Source organism: Bactrocera neohumeralis, chromosome 3 (assembly GCF_024586455.1).
Source record: "Bactrocera neohumeralis isolate Rockhampton chromosome 3, APGP_CSIRO_Bneo_wtdbg2-racon-allhic-juicebox.fasta_v2, whole genome shotgun sequence".
Lineage (NCBI taxonomy): Eukaryota > Metazoa > Arthropoda > Insecta > Diptera > Tephritidae > Bactrocera > Bactrocera neohumeralis.
This window is the reverse complement of record NC_065920.1, coordinates 50,182,668-50,208,866: the sequence shown is the minus strand read 5'-3', so window position 1 is coordinate 50,208,866 and position 26,199 is coordinate 50,182,668. Positions and strand designations below refer to the sequence as shown.

Genomic DNA, 26,199 nt, shown 5'->3' with positions numbered 1-26,199 from the left:
AAGTAAACCCTCTATACACTTGTGTCTACGGTTTTTCCAATCATCGAAACAGTTGTTAAAGTAAATTTCCGGAATAGCCTTCATGATTCACGTTTAATGTCTTCAATTGACTCAAAACGGTTTTCTCGGATCGGTCGTTTGAGTTTGCTGAAAACCCAGAAGGAAGCGAATACGGTGATTGCGGCACTACATTAGTTGAAAATTTGGCGAAAAACTCGCGAAGAATCAATGTAGTAAGCGACTGTGCTTAACGTGTTGCAAAAAACAGGAGTTGTCGGCCACAATTCCTGCCTCTTCTTGTTTTTACGAATAGCTGCAAACGACGCATAACACTCAATTAGTATTTCTTGTTGACAGTTTTGCCGGTCGGAAGGAAAACGGAGTGCACCACATCTTGATAATCGAAGAAAACTGACTCTCAACAAACCTTGATTTTTTACCTGCTTTCATGTGGTTTTTTCGACTTACCTTTGCCACGATATTCGGCCGATTGGTCGCCTGTTTCACGGGTCGTAAGCATAGATCTAAAACTCATCGTCAGTAATATTACATTTTATGACATCCTGCTAGTCGGAAAGCATTTTTTCACAGACGTTAACGCGACGCTGTTTTTCGAAAAAATTTCGGGATTTGGGAACCAATCGTGCTTTCACTTTTAATTAGGCTCAAATGCTCTTCCAAATTGGTCTCACTGATCCTTTCGATATTCCGACGATGCCAGTAAGATCTCTGACTACTAAGCGTCGATTCTCAAGCACCAATTCTTTTATTTTATTGACGTGTTGTTCATCAGTTGTTGTTGATGACCGTCCTGGACGTGGTTCGTTGTCAATGCATTCTCGATCCTCTTTGAATAATTTGTACCAATCAAACCATGTTTGATTATTATCGGTTATTATCACCAAAATTCCGAATTTTTCGGCGCCAGAAATTTGAATCCTCACACAAAATTAAACGGAATTTCTTTGTTGAATAATTTCACTAATCGTAAAAATCGGCGAATGCACTTTATGTACTTCAGAAAGTCAAGCGTATACTAAACACTAACGATTTTTTGATATGACATTTAGCAAAGATTTCACTGACAATCATACCGTTCTAAAAAAAAAAAATATTTCAACAAATGGCTTTTCGTGCGAAATTTAAATTAAAAAGTCTTATTATATTTTGCCCATACTTTTTCAAAATATAATGTATAATTTGCATTTAAAGCATTTCATTTATGTTCTTATATACTTATATTGTTGTGGAAAATATGGCTATTATTATACGTTAATTGATCAGTTAAGAGGCTATCTGATATTTTTCTTTAAATTGTCGTTTTTCCCTTCTTAAAGGTGTTCTCTTATAATCATAATAAAATTATTGGACGAGGTGAGGAGAGTTTAAAGGATAGCTAAGCTGAAAAATATCTAATTAAGGTTGCTCGTTTTAAATCCATATGGAACTACTTTTACTGATTGAGTTAATTAATATATATAAAATTTTAAACACACAGTATTTTAACTTAATTGTCTCAATTAGCAAATTTTACCGAGAACTATTATTGTGAAAAATATAATAATTGGAGTAAATTAGTTAATTTTTTCTATATTATAATTGAGAAACATTTGCTGATTGAGTCAATTAAGGTATTATCTGAAACTTTTTCTTTAAGAAAATTTTCGTTTTTTCACGTAGATAAGTCTTTTTATAGGCATAACACCATTATAACTGATTAGAAATGCTATAAATGAGTGGGTGAATAGCTAACAGAGTTTAAAAACTAATTAGACTTAAAATTTTCAATTTCTAATTGAGAACTACTCTTTTTAACTCCATAGTGAACTGCTATATTTTATTCAAAAGTAGCCAATAACTTCTTAAAATGCTTATATATGTATATATATCAAAACGTATGCTACTTAATTTTTATAATATGAACACTATATTGAAAGCAATTATGAATTCCGAGTTCATTTTCAATCACGTCGTGCCCAACTCAAACACCTGCCCATACAAACATATATACATATGTGCTCATGTCACAAAACCTGGTTTTCCAAGCAAGTACGTTAAATACCTGTAGTCTCCAATATACCTGCATACCACCACCAATTACTTCTACACTTTTCTACACATAATAGCATAACAATTTATCAATGCGCGCCACAAGATGGAATGAGCAGCATATGTTCTCTTCTCCTCTTAAATGCCGATGGAAATGAAGACCAAACAATTGTAATATTTTCTAAAGCAGAGCATTCGAATAGCAAATCCTTCAGTTAATGCTGGCATAGTCTCCTGTGGTAAATCATTTCACTCACTTCACTTGACACAGCAACCCCCAGCGGGGTCACAGCTGCCACTGATTTTGTACGAATTGCTCTTTTGAATGCCTCAATGCCGTCGCATATTGTGCATTCCATTCTTGGGGCGCACTGTTGGCCTGCTCATTCATTGTTGTTTGGTAATAAATGATGATGCTGCCAAATATTTGCTTATGTACTGTATCCTTGCTACAACAATGTGGCACAAATGAAGCGAAATGTGCACGGAATGGGTGCTGTGAGTAAGTGCATGTGAATAATGGGCGGACATAAATATGCGATTCTCTCATCAAACGATTTGCTGTGGGTTGGTGAAACTGTGGGAATTTATGAGTGGTGGGTTTAGGTGAAAGCCTATATTTGGCTGAAATTATGTAAGGGTATTATGTGGGATTTTGAAGGCTTGTATGTATAAAGATATAAGTACATACAATATATATTTTTAGATATTGTCGAAATTTTGAGTAATTAAAGCTCATGTCATGCCAAATATAGCTTAAATATATTTAACATATATGTTGGCATATAGTACTTATTTTTCTTCTTCTTTGATTACGCGGTTATAGGCGAGAAAACAACGCCGCCCCAGTCGTTCTTCCGTTTCGCTGTTTGGCGGCAATTGGAGATTCCAAGCGAAGCCAGGTCCTTCTCCACCTGGTTTTTTCAACGGAGAGGAGATCTTCCTCTTCTCCTGCTTCCCCGGCGGGTACTGCATCGAATGCTCTCAGAGCGTAGCTGCTGTCTCTTAATTCTCTGAACTATGTCAATTCGTCGTATATGTCCTACAGCTCATCGTTCCATTGAATGCGATACTTGCCATTGCCAATGCGCAAAGGACCTCCACAGAACCTTACTCTCGAAAACTCGTAACGTCGACTCATCAGATGTTGTCATCAACCACGCCTCTGGGCCATATAACAGGACGTGAATAATGAGTGACTTATTGACTTTGGTCTTTGTTCGTCAAGAGAGAACTTTACTTCTCAATTACCTACTCAGTCCGAAGTAAGAAGTGTTGGAAAAAGTTATTCCGCGTTGAATTTCGAGGCTGATGTTATTGTTGGTGTTAATGCTGGTTCCAAGATACATAGACGAAATTATCTACGACTTCGAAGTTATGACTGTGAACAGTGACGTGGGTGCCTAGTCGTGAGTACGACGACTTTGTGTTTGATGACAGGATATATTTCGTCTTGCCCTCGTTCACTACCAGAACCATTTGCTTCGCTTAAGTTTGTTTCCTTTAGTAGCTCAAGAATAGGGACTGCTGTAGAATTATTTTGATGAGATGTTCTCTCAAAATTCACATTACGCTTGGAATGGTCAATGAAGCAGATTTAAGAATCCTGGAAATACTTTTTTCGTTTTTGCATAAATCTAACTCTAATAAAGGAAATGGTTCTAAACAGTAAAAGTTAATTAATTTCCAAAAAAATTCAGGATTGGACATTTTTGCACTCAAAATTTAGGGCCCTGTTGAGTTCTCCCAAAAAAATTATTTCTCAAACTTTAAGTTTGGAATGGTCCTGGAAGCAAATAAAAAATTCCCAGAATTTATTTTTTCTTAATAATTATTTCTCTAATTCTTCTACGAAAAACTGGAAAGTCAAAGATCTTTTACGTTTTTGTACTGCTACAGGATAGTTCTGAAGAGACATGGAAGTACTTTGAAGATTCTAAGCCGAAAAAGTGTATTGGTCTTAACATTATAGGAGGCCTAGATATTGGGTTTGGCTTTAAACCTATAAATATTAGAACTGCTGTAGAGCTGCTCTGAAGCTATGTTGTTTCACACGTCATATCTTTTAGTATTTTTTAATACTTTTTCTCTGCTTTGATACTGCTATTCTGAAACGATGTGAAGGTACTTTGAAGATTCGTAGCTGAAAGGGTTTATTAGTTTTCAGACCTATTGGTTCTGGATAGATTTTTTCAGAGTTTTATTATTAAGTATAAAACTGCTAATGAAGCAGATCCAGGTTTGAAACGTTTCTTCCATCAAAATATTTCGAAGTTTAAGCATATGTACAGAGTTTTAATGCGAGATATTTTTCTTAACTTATTGGATTACTTTTCCACTAAAAGCATGAGTATTTACTGTTAAAAAAAGCACATTAATATATAATTCCATCATTTAAAGGTACATCGGCTTATGCATTCATAAAAAACTTGTTTCCATCCGCATTTTTGTTTTTCCCGCAAATAACCTTTAACGCTCTTTAGTTAACAGTCCACCTTAATACAAAAAAAATGTTTAAATTAAATTGCTGCAATTACCTTTAAAAATATATACAGTATAAGTACATAACTACAAAAAGTCAAAAATATATAAATTTTCGCCACATAAAACTCAAACCCACTTTCAATATTCTTTTTCATTGCAGCAATCTCTGCTTGCCGGTCGCATACCAGTCGCCTCAATGACAGGTCCAATTAAAAGAGGACTGCTATGGCAACAACGTGATCGCCTCTTTTCGCGCTGGAAGGAAAGGTGAGTGGAGTAAAAACAAAAACAAGAAACACCAAAATAATGGTGACATTCGTATGACTGTCGCCAAAAAGATAAAATACAAATGGCGGCGCCAGCAAAAACTGCAAGTATCGACAAAAAATGGCCATCCACAGAAATAAAAAAATTATGCCGGAACGTGAGATAAAGCGGCATAAAACGAATTGTCAAATAATTAAATTAAGTTCACTTTTTCCGTCGATTGTGCGCTCGAATTGTTGTCGGTGGATTATTAAAAAAAATTTAATTGGAAAAGGTAGTCATACTTTTTTTTGCAGAGATAACGATAATTAGTGAGGCACTGGGGACGGCTTAATTGCTTTGTAGGATTTGTAGGTTTGGTTACACTTTATGTCTTAATTCATTTTGGAGGCAGTAAAGTGTGGTATGTTTGCCATATTGTAAGACAAGCTATGTTAGGGTCTTGCAAGTTATGTTTTAATATTCTTTAAAACCGAGACTTATAAATGTAATTGGTTCGAGATTATGTTAAGGATCTAAAAGTTTAGACGAAGTCATAAAATGTATTTTGAAAATATTTAATATGTTCTTATAAAGACAATGGTATAAGTCTTGGTCTGATTATCACCAGAAGCCCTATTGGTCTGTCACTTCTTGTCACGACGGAAGCATCGGATACAATATTACATCTAGCCCCATATAAGCTCAGGCTTCGTCTACTTATACCATCGCAATCGAAGTATTTTAAAAGCCAAATAATCCGACGTTATTTCTAAAGCCGCTTCGATCCCCAAGTGAAATTAGATTGGGATAGATAAAAACACTTAGTTTAGAGGATCTTCTTCTAGGTCAGTAGGATTTCGCAGTCGTTAGTTCTTCAGGAGCTATTTGTTGACCAGCGCATACAAAGCTCACACAAAGTACAGAGCTTCAGATCAAAAATAAAATAGCCCTAGAGTTCCAATTCTTTTATTCCACGTTAACAAATCTGATTCGTATTAGCTTAACCAAACTTTTCGCCAGACAAGCGTTATGAGAGTAGAAGCTGAGTGTTCAAAAATCCAACATATTTTTTTTAACTGATTTATCTAAGGTCCAAAGACTGTTATATTCTCTCATAAAATTTTCTGGTGATGTTTGTGGATAAAGTAATATCAAAAAAGCTTAACAAGCCATTAACTAGGTGTAATCCCAGAAGTATCACTTCTATTTAAGGATAAATTTATATAGAAGAGCCTAACAAGACAGTTAATAGGTCTAGTCCCTGGAGTATCTCTTCAGTTAAAGAGTCTAGTGTCTTTATTGTAGAAAAGTTCAAATATTTTGTTTTGAAATATACATATATTAAACGCATCTTTATGTTATGTAGACATAGAAAAATGTAATTGTGGATGGTTTTCAATAATTCTACATTTCTTATATGAAATGTGATTCTTTTTCTATGGTAATTTTTTCTTATTGTAATTACTTTATTTTTCCACTCCTTCTTCGTTCAAATTTACAATACTCATTTCATTTCCGTTTTCACTTTTCTACAGGTACTTTGTGCTGACACGCGATTATCTACATTGTTTCAAAAGAGCATCCGGTTCGGCTAATGAGCGAGCCTCCGACATGGGACAATTTATATTTAAGGTAAGTTGGAGAAATTTGACATTTATAGATGTAGAGTAAAATACTTGACTGAGATTTGTACAACTTACCTGATAATGAATAAATTCACTTAAATGTGTTGTCATAATTCTTGAAATCAATCAAGCAGGTAGCTGTCAAATTCTTATTGAGCTATTGTATAGATATATTTTATACGGAATTTGATATTGAGTACAACAGATAAGAGTTGGCAAAGTCAAAACCAGTTTAGATTAGTTCAAGGTTTGGGAATATTGATTTATTAGGGATGTACAATTTTTCTTCAGAATGACACTAATGTATTGACAATTTAAAAAGTTCAGTAAAATGTAAAAATCTATATTTAGAATTCAAAAAGTTTGATTCTACTTCGAATAGATGATTTTTTCGAAATTAAAATATTTAAAATATTAAAGTAATATTTAAAAAAAAATTGTTAGATAAAAGGAAGCTATTTCGGTATTAGTAATAAAACAGATTTTTTCACACTTTCAGAACACACTTTTTAACAATTTCGGAATTTTTAACATTTTCGGGATTTATGATTTTTTTAAGAGTTCATAATTTTGGCGTAAATTACAATTTAGGATCCATTACCGTAAACTCTATTTTCAACATATTTTCGAGATTGAAAAATTTCGGTATTATGACATTAATTCGGGATTAAAAGATTTTTGAAAATTAAATTTTTCAATTTAAATAAAAGTTTTCTCTAAATTTTTTCGACATTTCAGAATTGCTTTACTGCAAAAAATTGTTAATTTTATAAAAAATATTCCGAGCGGCAAAAATACTGCCAATTTTCAATTATAATGTTTTTTAATTCACAATATTTGTACAATTATTTTTTTTTGTAAGAAATAGGAGTACATACTTAATGAGGCTTCTCGCAGATAAAAAGATTAGGCACATCACAGGATTCATTGGTCCAGCGGCCAAAAGTCTTCAGACCCATTAAAATGCAGCCTTTACCTCCAGGTACGTCTTCGTGCTTATTCAGCCAATGAAAATATTCTACCGGCATCTTAACGGTGTCCCATATGAATTTATTGGGATTTTCTAAATTGTTGCCAGATGTCCAATAAGCGAATACAACAGAACTTTTTGGATGTACATTTTCGCTTTGTAGAAAGGCTGTAATACGATTGGTGATAAAAGTTTAAAAAATATTTCTTCCAGTGTATAAATAAATACAAAAAGTGGCGATATAAGTTTAAACTTTTTTTTTTAGTGTATAGATAGATTATAAAAAAATATTAGTAACACTTTACCTCTTTTATACAAATATATTATGAATTTCACCATTTTTGCTTGTGTCTCGAAAGAAACTAATTGCATTTGCTTGTTGTCTTTACAAAATTTCTTAGCGTCTTCCCACGATTTCTGTAAATGAAAGCAAAAACAAAAAAAAATAAAGTTCAAATGCTTAAAGTCAAAAATGAACTCTGTGTGACAACTACTTTATTTGTTGAATGGTAGCCAAACTAGTGAAGTAACTAGTATTTTGGTAAAAAAGCATTTTAATTTTTATCACTAGGTATATACTTTAAATCAATGACGTTTCTAACTATTCGACTCTCAAGTATCTTGTTTGATTTTCTCCTGAATTTTATACCACACCATATCATCCATTCAAGACCATCTCTCCAACCGCAGTTAAAGAAAATATAAAATATATATAAAATCTTCCTCGAAACACTAATTTACAAAATGCCCCGAACTTTCGCGCTCCGGTAAATAACGCACGCCTCGATTTGATTCGTATCGAACTGTATCAAATTAGTCAGTAATTATTTTTAATCTCCTTACCTTGATCAACTTTTATCGTTTCAGGTATAGTAGTGTTTCAAAATTAGCAAACTCTAGATACATAGAACTATCTTAAAAGTATACTTACCTTATCATTAACAACCAAGTAGTCGGCGTCCTTATTAGAAAATTTATATTCGCCTAAAAATGAAAAAAGTAAAACGTTATTAATTTATAAGTATAACTTCTCCAAGAAACACTGTACAAAGTGTAAGCACAGTGGCCTATGACTTAAGTCGCTCTTCTTTCGAGTTCTATCGCAATTACACGCTGTGTTGTTTTTTCTCTTTACCTCTCCCTCTGCCTCCCTATTCACTTAGCTTAGACCTACAACAAACCAGTTTGGGCGACATAAGTTTTCGTGTGTGAACCGGCACTAAGTCAGCAAAACAAATTATTTATATCCATAATTATCACTCTCATTTTTTTGTTGTTGACTTGTAATATTATAAGAGCAATCGAATTAGTTTTGCCTCCGTTCACTTGGGTAGGATCGCAAACTCTAGTTTATGTGAGTATAAGAACCATCTAACTCCATTTTTTTCTTGCTATAAGCTCACTTACTCTCTCCATTTTTGAATAAACTCGATAGTTGTACGGTATTATGGATGTTTTTAATTCTTCAAAACTTCAAATAATGCAAAAGTGATTATTTCCTTCCCCACATTTTAAAACTTGTTGGAACCATTACAAATGAAACCCAAAATTTGGAATCAACTAAGTTCCCTGTACCGTGATAGCTATATTTTTAGCTGATTTTAACGATTTTTTTACAAAAACCTATCCACACCGTAAAAGAAATTACCGAGGAATAAATATGATTTATACATTAATATTCACCTTCTTGCGCTAAAAGACTGGTAAAATATAATACCGAAATAAACACTTGTAATAAGAAAATTTTCCACGACATTGATATTTTTTAATTATACTAAACTTATGAAGTACTTGTTTAGACGAAGACTGGAAAAACACTGAGAAAGTTTTCTTGCGGTGGAACGCAATATTTATAATTTCTCGACGGCGCAACCAATTTCATTAATTAACGTTTAATTCCAATTTTGATCGGAAAATCATAAATTTTAAGGTACAGGTGATAAAATATTATGATTCATAATTTACAATGGTAATATTTACCTTTGCAACTGGTCGTGAGAATAATATCTTGTACTATATGAAGAACTTTTGATTTCTGTTTCGTACTCTTTGCATGCTCCCGGGCTCTAGTGAATGTTTACTAGTACAGACTGAGTTACTTGGCAATGAAAAATAGTTTTATATATTGATAACACTATTTAGACTTGATCAGTAATATATGAGAGGCACATCGATCTTTCAATCTATTGGGGTAAGCATATCCCTCGCCAATTCAACTACGTATTTGGGAAATCCGTTTTCTATTTTCTTGTTGCGAAGCTGCATCAGAACTACAAAAGCTATCTTCGATCTAACTAGTGGCATTTAAAATGAATGGTATCAAGAGATTTTTTTGTGGTATCAAAAGTGTTTTTGGCTTCATCTTATGAGTTTTTATCCATTATATTATATATGTTTTATTACCTTCTGAATAAGAAAAACTCTTATACTGAACTACGGAGGTGTTTTGTCATACCTCTATCTATCTTATGGTCTAGCAGTAGCCCCTTATGTTACATAAAAGTGCGAAGGCACGAAAATTAAATGGCACATACTAAGGTTCAATGATTGAAACGTACATTGAAACGCTCACAAAACATAATGGAAGTCTCTGGTAAAGAAAAAATACTATGTATGTATGTTTACCCAAAAAAAATTAAAAAAAAATATTTATTTATTTCTAGATTCTCTTTTAGATTTTGTCTACCATATAAATACTTCTTTTTAGATTTTGTCTGGTTTCTCTTGAGTGTTTACACACTAATCAGACATCTGACTAACTTGAATCATGCATTTTTGGGCATATAGTACGTCAACTCAACAGAGTTGTATTTCAGTGCAAGATGCTGATATTGAATAATGATTGAACCATCAAAATATTTTTCTTTGAAAACTTTCAATAAGAGAAAAACTACAAGAAATTAAATTCAATCAGCGATAGCGCAGAATCTATCATTCCCTTCTTGGAAACGTGCCCTCTTAACCCTTCATTTAAACTCCCTCTCTTTTACGCGAGTCTTTAAATGAAGATGAGATTTTCATATAGTTTTATCTGACTGTCTTTCGGCACCCGCTGGAAGTACTTATATAACAATTCTTCTATGGGAATTTTTTTCTGAGATACAAACATGAAATTTTAAGTACGCTTTAAGCTTTAATTGAGCGAAATTTTATTCGTGAAATATAAAACCAAGTCTTTTTTCATATACTACACTTAATCGCCCATTCTTAGCCATACCGCATTCGTTTTTCGCATATCAGAAAAAATCCAAAATTTTTGCAGTTCAAATTATACGTCAATCTATCAATCAATACTATAAATAAAAATAAAGCAGTTGTTCTGTACAAAAAGTAAACGAAAAATGGCAAATATTTATAAAATATTTTCGAAAGTAACAAAAACATCAAATTGGTGGCAATAACCAGCTTGTTAACAAATAGCTGCGCCGCTGCGTGCTTCCACGCCCGGCAAACAATATTCTCTCGAAATAATTTGCCCTAAAGCGTTCGCTGAGCCAATGGACCAAGTGACTAATGCTTTTCTTCTGTTGCCAACAATTATAACTCTTTTCTTCTTCATCAATATAATAATATAATTAAATTATTTTACGAAAATATTTCGTGGCAACCACTTAATTCTACTTTTATTGGGAAATAATATTTTGGTATTAAAGTAATTTATTTACGGGCAGCCAAACGCTTTTGCTGTTGTCCGAATTAAAAGGCTATGAATAAGAAATATAATTAATCATTTAATGTTTCGGATTTGAGTTGTTGTTGTGGCACAGATGTGCTCGGTATTTTTTCTGTATTTTTTAAAAGCTATTGGTATAAATTTAATGTGAGATGGTAAGGCGCAGTATTAAAAGTGTTTTATTACTTGGCATGCTAATTAAATATTTCTAGTACTAAACAATAATACGAGGGTAGTTCGATAAGAGAATGGCTTTATCATAGTATTAGCCGTACTATTACCAACAAAAAATCTTTTAGTTCTCAGCAAAAAATTAAAATCATAAATCTACTTCAGAGTAATTGAAACTTTGATAATACAAAATTCTAGAGCCAGCCGCAATTTCACGTTCGATATTCGTACGAAGTTCATCAAACGTCGCTGGGTTGTTGGCATAGACCATAGACTTGACGTAACCACACAGGAAATAGCTAACGACGTCAAATCCTACGACTGAGGCGGCCAATTGACAGGGCCATTTCATGAGATATTACGTTCACCGAACTTGGTTTTCAATAAATCGATTTTGACATTCGCTTTCTTATTGGAACCACATATTGCCCAAGTCCATATCATCCAATTCGGGCCAAAAAATGTTCGGTTAACATTGAACGGTAGCGATTCCCATTCACAGTTACATAAGTGCCGGTCTTAATCATCACAGAAAAAGTACGGCCCAATGACGCCGCCGCCCCATTAATCGTACAAAACCGAAATTTTTTCGGGATGCAATGGTGACTCATGGAGTACGTGTGGATTTCTGCCTGAGCAATAACGCATATTTTGCTTATTGACGAAGCCATTCAACCAGAAATGAGGCTCATCGTTGAAGATAATTTTTCGATGAAAATCCGGATCATTTTGAAGTTGTTGCTCAGCTCAATGCACGAACATATGACAATTCTGGTGGTTAAGCGGCTTTAGTTCTAGCATCAATTTTAAGGATGTGGACCAAGATCCTTTCGAAAAATTCGCCACAATGACGTCACAAAGATGCCCAACGCTTGAGAACGACGTAAGAGGGATTGATTTGTGTCCTCCTCAATTGATGCGCTAGCGGCAACAGTATTCTCAACACCACGGGCACTTCTTTGTCTCACTGGCACGGGACATTTTCTACTGTGCCTGTGGATTCAAATTTTTTTATTAGACTCTCAATTGTTGATCTGATAGGACGATTATGATGACCATAAATTGTACGTAGCGCTCTTAAAGTTGAGGCAATTGACTCCGAATTTCGATAGTAAATTTTAATAATTTCGACTCATTGTTGGATCATATATGTATCTTTCCAGGATGAAATGGCAACCTTACTGAAGAGAAATGTCAAAAGAACGGGAAAAATATGGCATCGTTTGCTGTCCCTATTGGTCTAAAAAAAAGATGCACCACTTTCAATTTGAAGAAATTTTGACGTCCAAATTATGTTGTTCCATTATTTTTTTTAATGGATTTTGACAAATTTTTTTTTTGATAATTTGTAGCATTATTTTTTTTAATCGAATTTTTTGTTTTATTGTATCAATGATTTGACTTTTGAGTAAATTTTTTTTCACCAACTTTGGGCAGTTCTGGACAAAAAACGAAAAAATCCTAATACTTTGGGAAAATAATATATAGATAGTTGGTAACAAACTGTGAAATTTTCATTCAAATCAGACAACATGCCATTTTTGAATTTCAGCCACGGATCCCAATGTGCGTCGTTTTGAAAAAAACCGTTATTTTAGACTCAATTTTTAATCTTTGCCTTCGTCTTCGCCTCAGTCATGAGAAAAAACAGCCTGTATCATCCAGCTGTGTTTGGAAAATGAAGTGTTGTGTGTTTTTACCAATGCTGAATAATTAATAAGGTTTTTGTAATCCAAATTTACCTGGAAAAAATTTAAATAAAGCCACATACATAACAAAACAGTGAAATTGCAATTTTCCATGGCCTAATGGCTGGCCGACGACTTTCCACCGTGACTTTTGACCGCAAGCGCGTGGCTGAGCTAAACTTGGCCTCGCGGCAGCTAAGTGACGCACAAAGTGATGCGCACATAACTAAAATAGATGTGGCAATGTGTGTATGTATATAAATAATATGTTGACTGGCTTCGCCTTCGAATTTCTCTATTACTTCTGCTATTATACATTAGTTGCCCATAACTTGAATTGTTTTCTTATCTCGCGTTCGACGTTAATGTTCGCAACTTCGTAATGCAATGTTTAGAAAGTCGAAAAAACAACAACAACAACAATGATAAAGACTCATGCGAAAAAAGTAATAACTAAAGTGTGAAGTAAAGCAAATGTTTTTGTTCGAACGCACACTAACACATAAGTACACACAAATATAACTACATATATGTACATATTTATATACCAAATACATACTTACATTTACACAGTTGTTTGTGTACAGTTCAAGCTTAAAGTTATTATCACACAAATTACTTTAGTTCGCAATAAAAATGACCTCTACGAAAAAGTTGAGTTAACGCCTTCGGGCAATTCGCATGTGTATGCTTTTTCATCTTTATGTGTGTGCGTATGCATTGTGTTGTGAAGAAATCTGCTGAGTTTTTCGAAAGTTTCTCTAATTTAGCCGTAATTATGGTAAATATTTTCAGCAATTTGTGGTCAATCCTCATTCTATCTTGCACTTCTCTATTTCTCTCTCTCTCTCTCTCGCTCGCTATCCTATTATTATATATCGCTTATGCCATTAAGAACCATTAGCAGAATTTTCCATCTAACAACTTCATACTTAATGGCAGTAGATACCTCAGGAGGTGTGAGGGTATGCTCGGTATTCTTCCGTGGAAATGAAGGCATCACTTCGGGGCGCAGCAACTAAAACGAATTAGAGTAATTCAAAGTCAAGCGATTCACAGTTTGCCTAACAAGCGTAGTTGATGATAACCTCCATAGGACCATACTAGAGTCATAAAATACCGACAAATTATTGAATATTCTTTTGAATTTGACCTGCTTAAGTAATTTTTAGGATTTTTCTTTGACTTGAACAATAATCTAAGTTAAGTAAGTTTAGGTGAGTCTGGTAGGCTAATGAGCCACGTATAGACCAGTTTTGGTTCCCTGCGAAACCAAATGAAGTTCAGTTACGAAGTCAATGAGGAGTAGTCATCCTAAAGTAAAGTAGAATTACAATATACTCTGTGACCTCTTCGACTGTCTCTCTTCGACTGTCTCACACCGTGGGGCCCTTAGATGTTTAAACGTAGCCGTGCTATTGCGGAACAAATGCAAAATTATCCATTCTTTAGCTGATGCCTTGCTATTGATATTTTCTTCTTGATCTGTTAGCCCCAAGCTGCAGTCGTGTGCTACCACCGAACAGTGACCAGTGAATATTTGAATTATGTTCCTACAATCTCTTCATCCGGTGCGAGTAAAAATTTTGTGTACTTCCGGTCTACCGTTTTGCATCAATTTTGCAGTTTGCATCCAGATAGCTCATTTCAGCGTGTTTTTATTTTCTTTACCAGGCTTCTGGTCAGATCATGGTATAGACAATACATGCTTTTTACAATGTTGATCACGTTTTCGGGTATCAGCTGCAAACCACTCATGACAGCCTCGTCCGCTATTTCATTGTCCTCGCTGTCCTAGTGACCTAGCATCAAATGGAACTGAAGTCACTTGCTTCTGGCGACACTTTCCACGGCTGCCCTGTTTCCCTAGATATTTCCAGTCGATATGCAATACGAGGTTACAGCATTGATTGCTGCTTGGCTGTCTACGTAATTGTTGACTATGGAGTTTCTTGTTGGTGCACTAGAGGCTAGCTCCGAGGCTCTTCCAATAGCAAATACCACTGCTTTAAATATAGTGCAGTCGAGCAACTTAAAAGGCTGACTTATGCCGAACTCTGAACCAACTCCATCCTCCATTTTCGAGCCATCCGTATAAATATAAAAGGTTTTGCGCTCAGCTAATATTCTCTATCTATGTTTGCCTTGAAACTTCATTCCCAGGTAAAAAGTAGGATCAAGTGTTCGGTGCTTGCTAAACCGTCATCACTCACCTCTTCCTTTGACAATAGCACATGCTCAATTTTGTTAAGTTACCTTGTCGAATAGAAAAGCATTTCATACAAGAATTTGAGTTATAAGCCAGTTTGTACAGCTGTATTCTATAATTGTTCGATTGACCCAAACCCTGTTCAGGGTATAAGAATCGGTATCATCAGGATTGTGTTTAGGCTAACACTAAATCTAGGTATCGTAGTAATCAAAAATTATAGGTTTATTCATAAGAGAGTCATTCAACTTAAAATGTTAACAGCAAGAAAGTGTTATGAAAATACTTCCATTTTGTTCGTGCTGGCTAACAGGATTTGTTACACTGATTTACTTTCTTATAACAGTTTTTGAAAAAATGAACTGAGAGTACACTGAGACACTCAATGGTTTCAATAGAATTCAATAAGCATAAAATATATACAAGATTCCTTACGTTATATTTTTAATGTTATCCTTGGTTTTGATAACTTGCTTCGATCTTCAAGAAACTCTCGTAGGGTATTATACCTGAAAGTTCTAAACTACCAGAAACTAATTATCACTTTCTAAGAGCAGTTTGTGCTCCATATGTTGTTTCGTCTTCAAGAAGGTCATTCAATTTAATGGTTATTATTTTTTATTGAAAAATCACAAAAACCCAATTCCGTGATATTTTCTTATATTTTGAGGTTATTGGAAGAGTATTGATACTCAATTTCACAGATATATTTCGTGATAGTTTTGGGAGTTGTTGGTTTTTAAAAGCATTTCTGTTCTACTCGATTTCCTTATTACATTTATCTAGCAGTTTGCAGACAAATCACTATAAGCCTCGTAGTTTTCCACCAAATTTTTCCAAAAAAATCAACATTATAAATTTGTTTTTACAAAGTTTTTAATAATTATTCCAACCTTTACTGCCAAAATATTAATATGAAATTAAACAAAAATATATTACTAAACATAACCAAAAAAATTAAATATTAAATCCACAAACCCAAGCAAATACTAATTCGCATAAATTTTTATATATACCGCTCTCATTGCCATCAGATTATAAACAAATTAATTAAAAGTTCTAAAAAAATTTGAAATAAACATTCATATTTTCCCACGCAAAATAGCAAAAAAATACTTTCAAGAATTAATTGCACAATTTGCAAAATTAGATCAAATGCAAACAAATTTTTATGGTGAAGTAAATGTTTAAATGAAATATCTGTATACAGTATGTGCATAAAGTATGTATGTGCATGATGTTGGTGGATATGAGTGTATGTACTTAATTATCCAACAATTGGCGCTTTTCCAAGTATAACTTTTTATTGCATATCGACGCAATACTAAATTTCCATGCATTTCATTACTCATAAAGCTATAATATTAATATGCTAGCAAAAACTTGGAGACTTTATGGATATCTGCTTTTCATTCATAATATTTAACTAGAAGTAGGCAATGAGAAAATTTCTTATTTTTAGAATGGTGATATTGGAAACGTTTATTAAATTTTGAATTTTAGAAAAAAAGCTAAACTTTTTGATTAGAAAACATTTTCGGGAATGAAAATTTCTTAGTAAATTTTTGCATATTTTTTTGAATTTTTTTTTTTGAAAAAAATTATTTTTTTAATTCGATTTTTTTTTTTGAAAGAAACCAGTAATTTATTTGTATGGAAATGAAAACAAGTCAACATTTTATTATAGAAAACACTTTTGAAATGAAAATTTCTTAGAAAATTTTTTCATATTTTTTTCTTGATAAAATATATTTTCGGCAATGAGAATAAAAAAAAATAATTATTTATTTTTATGAAAATATTGTGTTTTTAATACAAAATGAAACATTATCCTTGAATAAAAAAAATATTATTTTAATTATGTTTTTTTTTTGTAATACTATTTCTTTTTAGACACTTCTATATTTAAAATGCATACATTTTTTATATTTTTAATGAATTTCACTCCTAGAAATTTTAAAACATCAGAAAACTTGCTTCCGAAGTTTTTTTAATGCATAACTTTTTTTTAAGAATCTCTCTCTTAGACAGACAAATTATTTTAACAATTTTCTTAACACATAAATTTTATTTATTTTTAAAGAATTTCAAATATACTACAAAAAAAAAAATGTATTAAAAACTTCGAATATCAGTTTATAATTTTTGGATTTTGAAATTTTTGAAAAATTATTTTAAAATTTTTTTAGCACATAAACTTACTTGTTTCTTAAAATTTTAATATAAAAAAATATGATTAAAGAAAGGTTTTTCGAAGCAAAATTTATTAAACAAAAAGAAAAACAAATTATTTCATTTTTTTAGCTTCAGTTTATGATTCTCATAGGTTTTAAAAAATCTCTTCTGAAATATTATTTTAAATTTGTTTAATAAATAAGTACTAAAAATGATTTTATTTATAAGTTTAAATTTTTGATTAAAAAATTATTTATTTTAAACAGAAATTTTCATAAAAAAAAATAAAAAAATTTTCGAAGCAAAATTTTTCAATTAATGACCCTCAAAATTCTGAAGTAATAGTTTCAAAACTTTTTAAATAAATTTGATTTCATTTTTCAATATAGGTATTTATTTACGAAATTTTCAAAAATATTTTTTAAACTAAAATTTGTTTGAAGAAAAAATTAAATTTTACCTAAAAAGTATATAAAATACTTTTAAAGTTTTGGAATTTAAAAAATATTATTCAAACCGAAATCTTTTAAATAAGAAATTTTCATTAATAGTATTTCTTTATTAATTTTTAATTTCAGTTCATGGCGCTTACTGATTTCCATAATTCTGAAATAATATTTTCAAAATTTTTAAACAAATTTTACCTTGTTTTTCAATAAATTTATTTTTTTTTAATTATCAATTTCAAACAACAGAAATTTCTTTGAAAAATAAATGTTATTCAAAATTTTATTTAAAAATATATCAATTTTAAAACTTCACTCTTATGTTGAAAATTTTTAATATCCTGAAATATTATTTACAAAACTTTGCAAAAAAAATTATATTTACATTTTTTATTTGATTTATTTTTAAAGTTTTCCATTTTATAAAATATTATTCAAACAGAATTTATTCAAGTCAGAAAATTTTATTAACAAACCTATTTAAGAATTTTTAATTTCATTTCATGACGCTTATGCATTTCCAAAACCTCTTAAAATGTTTTTTTCTTAATTTTTCAAAATTTGTTAAAACTTATATATATATATATTTAAATTTCCGTATATTTAAATAAAAAATATTGGGTCAAAAATATTATTTATTTATTATTATATTTTTTTTAATTCCAATTTCTATTCATGGCTTTGCAAATTTTCAAAATTTTTAAATTTTATATAATATATAATTTTATAAAAGTTAAATTTATTTTATATACATTAAAATTTCCGTTAATATTATTAGTGCTACAAAAGTTAGCTTTGTATTTCAAAATTTTCAAAACCCAAAAAAATCACTTCTCTTACTTTCAATCATTAGTCACAATGAAATACAAATAATCAGCAGTCCCGCAGCAATTTGATTCTCACACCCCACAATTTCACTGAATGTCGACACTTTGAGCAACATGCCAACTGCATTTGAAGCATTGCATAACATACCGACACATTCACATAAAGCAACATAACGTCAAAGCCTAAACTGCAGTTCTCAATCAGCAACTCAACCACTCATTCGAAACATACGCTGATTGACAGTCTGTCAAGTGGACTGGTGCAATGTTAAAGTTGCTGTTGCTGTTGTTGTTGTCGCTATTGATTGTTAGTGCTTCTAATGCGGCCACAGGGGAAATCAGCAATTAGTCAGATACACAAATGAGGCTGCGTATTCGAATTATACTCGTGTTGATATATATGTAACTCGGATGTTTGGCGGTGGGAAAATGGCGATAAAAATAAAAACTAAAATTCGCGTCATTTTGAAAATTATGCTGCAGGAAATTGTCACAGATAGGCTAAGTGCAGTAATTATGGAAACTCAATACCCATGTGACACTATTTAGCTGACTCTATGAGAACCGATTTTAATTTTTAAATACGACAAGTGTGCTTTTGAGATTATGAGATTATAAAGAACTATTTCAAATAGTAAGGTTTCGCCTTCTAAAAGACGCAAAGGAAAGTAATTGTTAGTAGTGAGGACCCTAAACCTCCTCCAAAAAAAAGTTTTTAAATCATATTAATCTTCTACGAGATCATCTAAGGTTCTACGAGATCCGTCGAATCTACTTTATCCTTACATAGCAATTTGAAAGTATTGAAAAAAATACTGAAGAATTTTCTGACCTTTGTTAAAATAGCGATCTGTACCGACTACCTGAACACGATTGTCTGAGAAACTGGAATGCTTAGTTTTTGTGTCCATAATTGCAGTTGGATTCCGATTCTACCAAAAACTAACTTATTGTTCTCGGTGCATAACATAGATGAATAGCAGCTTTTTCATAAAATTAGTTCTAAAAAATGTCGATAGCTGTTTGAAGATCTTCTTAAACCTAAACCTTTACATCAGAGCTTAACATTTGATCAGCTGTTTGTATTGAAAAAAAATACTTTAAAGGTCAAAAGCCAGTTGGAAAAAAATTCGCATGTTCTTCTTTTTTATTGGCTCAGAGTCGAGCGCACAACCCTGGGGAGGGATAGTTCGCCTTCTCACTTCAGCCTTCAAACGGATGTTCTTTGGCTACCTAGAGGATACTTGGTCTAAGACCGGAAGTCGTGAGCTGCTTGAGCCATATGTAAAAGAATCGTTTCTGGCCACTTCTTGAACTTTTACACTCTTTAAAATAATGATATATATATAGATCTTGATACCAGATCTTAGATTCATTTATCCACTTTAGCAGTATTACCTATATTTCAGTTTGCAACTATTTGATAATACAAAAACCTGGTTGTCTACCGCAAGAGGTCTGAGAGAAGCCACTAGTGAAGACGCAAATCTAAATGAACGAGTTAGTTCCTGACTAATACATCTAATAACATAGGAAAAGAGAGTCAGATAAATTTTTTGAATACATCGACTCCGGACTCTAGAGAAGGACTTTGAACATTGAAGGAATATGTCGTTATACACCCTTTTCACAACTTAATCATAAATCTGATATATTTATTTAAAATATTAATGGCATTGAAGGGTGAGGTCAGGGAAAATTCCTCAGGAGTCCGGCGTTTTAAAACGGTCTCGGTGCTCTGCAACAATGTTTTGCGGATATCTTTCTTCCAACAAGTCACTACTATTCACTTCGAGCCCCTGGTTTTTTCTCTAACTGATGCTTCGGTTCAGAAGAACACATATACAATACATATATCATTATATTTTATATATATTGCTAAAAGTAGAGAAAAATTAAGTCCTAAAATATATCCAGCGATATTTTTTTAACTCAACAACTTTTCCAAGTTCACATATTTTTCATAAAACCTTTCAATCTGCCGACTTGTAAAATACCTGGAACCTCATGTTTATGTTAATAGAAGTATTTAAGCATGCGTATAATTATTAGTAATTCTACTAGACCTTAAGCTCTCATAATACTCCACTATCACGACTCACTTGAGCCAAACCTGACCATTGCACCACGAACAAGAGTGCGCCCGGCATTATTTTTACAGCTTGAACCGCTAATTTTCCCAAACTACTACTGTCTTTCCAGGAAATAAATATGCATTAAAAATTTCTTAAGCATACGTGCAATATTTCCCATCTCTGCAACAAAGCCAAGCCAAACAACTAAGTCATTGTATTGTTTTCTTGTGTGCGCTTTTCCCAAGATATTACACAATCATTAGCGGAGCAAAGCAAAGCAACAGAAAAAGTTAAAAAATAACAGCAACAAAAACGTTACGAACTGCGTAACTTCATCAGCAATTCCAATTAGGAGGCCGAAACGGCAAGCATTAAACGCCAGGTACGAGAGGCGCGTTGAAACATGTATAATGGGTGGTCCATATTGATATCCATTCTAACAACTGGTATTTCTTGTAGTATCGTAATCTATTCACTCAGGTTCCTGGATCTTTTAGACGGTTTTTTTCCTTTAACACGAATGAGTCACACACAGACTTAAGAGTCGAAACAGCTGATGAACTATTCAAAAAATCTCCGTACATCAATCAAATCTCATATGTTTATAATATTTTGGATGTCCGTTCAGAGAAAATGTTCCAAATGTCTTTAGAAATATTGCTTTCAGCATTATCATCAATGAAACCTTAGACCTCTGATGTTACTGCTCCATATTCATGCCATACTGTTACTGTGGGGAATTCAATAACTTTGTAAATTATTTGTTGCGAAGCTTTTGACATAACTGTTTCACATATAGGATAAATTTCACACAAAATTCTCGTCCATATCGAACTCCAAACTGAGAAACAATAGTCAGAGTAATATTTGTATATCTTCAGTTCATGAGTCACTTCGATTTCAATAGCGAATAATCCACGACCACATAAAATCCCCTCGGACAGACTATTAAATGCTGAGCTTTCGACCTCGTTGGATTCAGAAGAAGAAGTCTCAAACTGAGAAGCAGCCATTAAAACGGCCTTCAGTTGTTGAGTCACTCTGATTTTATAAGCGAATAATTTCTGACTAAACTCAATTAGAACTGACTGATGCTCAATCCAGACTCATTTCGGAAGCTGAAGCTCGTTGGCTAGTTGATGCTCCAGGTTTCATTCTTACACTCTCGCCTAGTGTATTTCTTCCATCAGTTTCTAGGCTTTTAAGGTCTTTATACAAACCTGCGAAGTGGTGGCAATCACCGACTAAAACATAGCAACGCAACTTGGATTTTCGAATATAGATCCTCAAGTTAAGTTGCCAAGTTGCCATAAGGTGACGGGATCCAACTGTCACAATGGAAATTTTCTTTTATAAAAATTAAATTGTGCATTTGAACCACCCTATACATACTTTGTTTTCACATGTGTACACGCTGGCAATGCTCGCAGTGGGTTGGGAAAACTTCAATTTGCGCATGCGCAAAGCAATAAATCAAAATTGCAAAAATTCAGTTGATGGTACAACAAAAAAGTGTTTATAAATAACAAAAACAACCAATCTGTTGAAAGAACAGCGCCAGAGTGGCAAGCAGCCGGTGAATTGCAAACGGCAAACTTGCGAATTAGCGAACTCTGCAAACTGTGCAGACTATGGCGCGGCTACGCTAATGAAGATGAACGCGTATGTAATGGCCAACGCAGCTATTAAATGGCTGTAAATATGGCAGTGTGAGAGCGAATGAATGAACGAGCCCTCGCTGAATGAGATAATGAAAGACCAGTCATAACTTAACTCCCACAATTATCAAAAGCGCAACGGCGGCTGGTTGCAATGCGTGTGCGAAAGCGCAACTTGCAACATAAATACTGGCCAAAGTTGATTGCGTGCGGGCATTTCATTTCTCCGGGAAACTATAATAATAATAATAACAATAATAAATAGGCGGTGAATTTTAATGAACTCATTTTATCTTTCTTTTCGTTTACAGGTGAAGCTGGTCGATGTGGAGAAGGTTGAATGGCTTAATAGGCGCTCGTATAGCGCAATCGGTTTGCTGTTGGGACGTGAGGGACGGATTTTATTGCGTTGCGATAACGGCTTGGAAGATTGGTTCGAGTTGTTGGAGGTGAGTTGATATATATTCTTCAATGTTCAATCTATTAAGGTAAAAAATGCGGCCAGTAGGCCTGAATTGAAATAGACTTTATCGAAAGGGACATGATTTTCACACCTCCTATAAATCTCTTCCTAGTTTATTCCTGAAGCTCGATGAGCTCCTTCGATCGTAACGCCTTCGCGGACTAGTTGTGTTATATTACTGTGATTAGTATTTATATTAAGGCATCAAAATATTTGCGCAAGTCCCCACCATCTAGAGAATTAAGAACGGAGTGTTGCCCTCCAGTCCCCTTTGCTTCAATCCGCTTTTGGAACTTCGATTCCAGGGACTCCTGAGACGTAATTTGCCCTCTATTTCGTTTCCCAGCTTGTCCTGTTGCTCTGTTAAGCGATGCTGAGGTTGCATTTAGCAAGCATTGTATACGATTCCCGTGACTCCGCGGCGTTTGGTGGTCTCTCTGCGGTAGTTGACATCGCATTGCAAACCTAATGTCTACTATGTTTACTTCTCTACCAAATATATTCGCATAAAAGCATAGCACTCTGATGAATTCCAAAAACTAGCTAGGCGCTATTGAGGTGGTGTGTTCCCTATCCACAAAAATAGGTCCAAGGGACTTGAGCCTGTTTTCACAAATTTCTGTGTCTAGAATCAGGTGCTCAGAAGATTACGGTTCCATCTCGCAGAATCGGCGGTTTTCATAAGAACCCACGCCCATGTTGCACAGGAGTTTCTTGAGCCAGTAAAGAGTGCGACTAGTAGACTCAATTAATTTCTATTTCTCTCACAGGTGGGAAATGATTTCGGGTTTCTGCCCTTATCACTTCTCAGAGAGAATTCACTGTCTCCTCTAGGAATTCGCCATCTTAGGAGTTTCTCAGGTAATATTTTAAGCAGGCAGCTTTCCCGCTCCTCCCAAACATGCTCCACAAACACCGCACCTCAGGCGGTAGGTCGTCCAGATAGCTAAACTTTTGGTTTGTCTTTTGGCCGCTCGTACTTGCGTCGGCATTGTTCTATTATCCTGTCGTGGGAATGATACCAGCTTACAGGTATTATTTGACTCATCATCGTAAACCGTCTTCAGATTTTTAATTAAGAACTCTTGAAGAATTTTATTTCACCTATCGTGGCCACAATCATATACTCTCCCTCATTTATCACTCCGTAATTTATTAAACCAAATCCACATTTTATTGTTTCATCGCCAGGAATGCACCCTCTTCTCGAAGCAACGTCGCCACGCACTCAAAATCGCACAGGGTCCACGTTCGCGCGCCTCACTTGCCGCGCCAGTGTCACATTCCACCTTGGAATCGCAACACTTCGGTTTGGGTAGCAGTTACTCAAGTGCTTTGGAAGACTGGCTCATGACAAACGGCAGTGGTATCGGTGGACGTAATAAAATTGCTACTGGTTGCGGTTTCGGTAGTAGTGGCACTAATCCGTTCCTCTTCTCCGATTCGGTACCAGACTTGAGCGCCTTGAGCAGCGATCATCATCAACGCATCTCAGGTTATTCAACCAATCATTCGACACCACAAAAAATACCATACTCACGTCAAAACGAGAATGGTAATCATAGTCGTTATTCAAATGGTTATGCCTCGCAAAATAATTCATTCACCAATTGTCCCGGCATTGGTGGACCCTTCGACTCGCCACGTCGCATATTCATTAATAAAGATTTCTCATCAAATCAAGTAGTTGATGAGGAGGCCGATGACGATGAAAAAGTCGAATTGCGTCGCCCACATGCCTACGGTCAAGGTGGCAAGGCTAATAATGACAATGATTTGGAGAATGGCAATGTTGTGGATGGCGAATGGTTGTACCGCAAGCCGAGAGCACCAACCGATTTGCGTCATTCTGGTGAGTATGAAGCTAGAAATGGTATTGTGGAGGAAGTTTTTTTTTAATTTTTCCCTTTCTTTTTGTCGCTCTGTCTCGCTCTCTTACAGTTCAACCAATGCTGCCTACCAATAACAATTACAATAATGCAAATAATACCACGAAAATTCCTGTTACCGATTTGGATCATTCGGCACATGATAGCGGTCTCGATACGCCACCGTCCACAAATCAACGTCCATCCAGCTATCGTGAGATCATCACTCGTACACCCGTACGCGATGCCAACGAGAGCGTCGTCCGTTCATCACACGGTAATTTGCTTAATGGCAGTTTTCGCTCAAAGCAAATCACTCATCTAACAAATAATTTGAATCAAGTAAATGCTCTCCATAGCTCACATTTGAGCGTACAGGAACGCATCTTGCAAATGCGCAACGAGGAGAATCGTTGGGGTTCATTGAAATCGGAAGCTAATCGTTATAGTCACAATGCTCTATTTGATCAAAATAAGAATCCCTATCCGGAGAGCGCTAATCAATCGCCACAGCGTACACCATTCAAGAAACATTCACTCATCGGTTACGGTCGTTCAATTAGTCACGATACTAACGGCACAATGAACGGTAATTCACAGATGAAGGGCTCGTCTATATTGCGTGAACGTTTCCAGCATCCCGCTTTGGCGGCAATTAAAGCTTTTTACTGATAAATAAATATGCATAACGTTTTATCGATTATTTTTCTATTACAATAACAACAATAATAATATTAATAATTACATCAATTATTACTATGTATGTATGTAGTAGTAGTAGGTATGCGTTCGTTGTAAAAATAGCTAAATACTCGTAGTGAAAGCTTAAATATAATATTATATAATTATAAAATGAATAAATATGAAATCGCACAGGGTGTTTATGATTTGCGTTTAGTAGAATTGCTGATTTAATATACGAGAAGTATTTTTCTGTGATAGTTGTCAGCGATATTGAAACGAAAATAATTTTTTAATTTTTACTTTTCCTTAATGATAGAATGCCAAAAATTTAACGTAATTACAAACGCATCAATTTACGAATAAACTTGATATTAGAAATGAATAAAACTCAATCGAAGTAAATTAGTTGTATGAAACAGTAAAATATGTATTTTTTATTTACTTTGGGAAAACTGTGGTGAGTATTAAAGAAAACAAATATTTTATCCTACAGATAGCATTTTCAAAATTTCGGGATCCCGAGTTGTCTATATGTAGTACCGAAAATGTGATTGAAACCTTGCATCACTTTTAAAAGACTATTGTGGATGTTAAAGAAAACATTTTTTTTCTTTCTGAGAAACTTAAAAAGTTTCGGGATCCCGAATTGACCACGTGTGAAAAGCCACACAAAAACTTCAAGATGCCGAGGAGGTTTTACATAGACTCGAAATTTCGGGATCCCGAGACGGGATTTCAAAAGTGATTGGTGTTTTTTTTTCTATGCTTTGAAAAGACAGTTGTAGGTATTGAGGTAAAAAATTTTATTGAATTGCAAATTTTAAAAACATTTCGCGATTCCGAAAAAACTATTTGTGAAAATTTGGAAAAAAATTTCACAAACCA

At 33.8% G+C, this 26,199-nt stretch overlaps 2 protein-coding genes across 5 annotated transcripts in view; one reads left to right on the top strand and one right to left on the bottom strand.

Moving 5' to 3' along the window:
• Positions 1-25,738, top strand: part of LOC126753369 (uncharacterized) — a 162,300-nt gene extending 136,562 nt beyond the window's left edge. For all 4 annotated transcript variants that reach the window (XM_050464760.1, XM_050464762.1, XM_050464761.1 and 1 more), the window contains 5 exons: positions 4,694-4,800; positions 6,318-6,414; positions 22,611-22,748; positions 23,954-24,614; positions 24,704-25,738. In XM_050464760.1, coding sequence (XP_050320717.1) covers positions 4,694-4,800; positions 6,318-6,414; positions 22,611-22,748; positions 23,954-24,614; positions 24,704-25,302 — 1,602 coding nt within the window. In that variant the 3' untranslated portion in view covers positions 25,303-25,738. The remainder of the gene's footprint in view (positions 1-4,693; positions 4,801-6,317; positions 6,415-22,610; positions 22,749-23,953; positions 24,615-24,703) is intronic.
• LOC126753397 (C-type lectin APL-like) lies at positions 7,198-9,176 on the bottom strand. The gene is made up of 4 exons (XM_050464806.1): positions 9,061-9,176; positions 8,309-8,361; positions 7,683-7,794; positions 7,198-7,545 (listed from the first exon to the last, which is right to left on the bottom strand). Exons 1-4 carry the CDS (start codon positions 9,131-9,133, stop codon positions 7,286-7,288), a joined length of 498 nt encoding a protein of 165 aa, XP_050320763.1. The 5' UTR covers positions 9,134-9,176; the 3' UTR covers positions 7,198-7,285.
• Positions 25,739-26,199: the final 461 nt, after the last annotated feature.

Excerpts from the sequence above, each read along its gene's own strand:
- LOC126753397 (XM_050464806.1), bottom strand. The coding sequence starts at position 9,133 with ATGTCGTGGAAAATTTTCTTATTACAAGTGTTTATTTCGGTATTATAT. Across the intron at positions 7,795-8,308 it reads ACTTGGTTGTTAATGATAAG|AAATCGTGGGAAGACGCTAA; the intron begins GTAAGTATACTT and ends TTTCATTTACAG. Across the intron at positions 7,546-7,682 it reads AATATATTTGTATAAAAGAG|CCTTTCTACAAAGCGAAAAT; the intron begins GTAAAGTGTTAC and ends ATCGTATTACAG.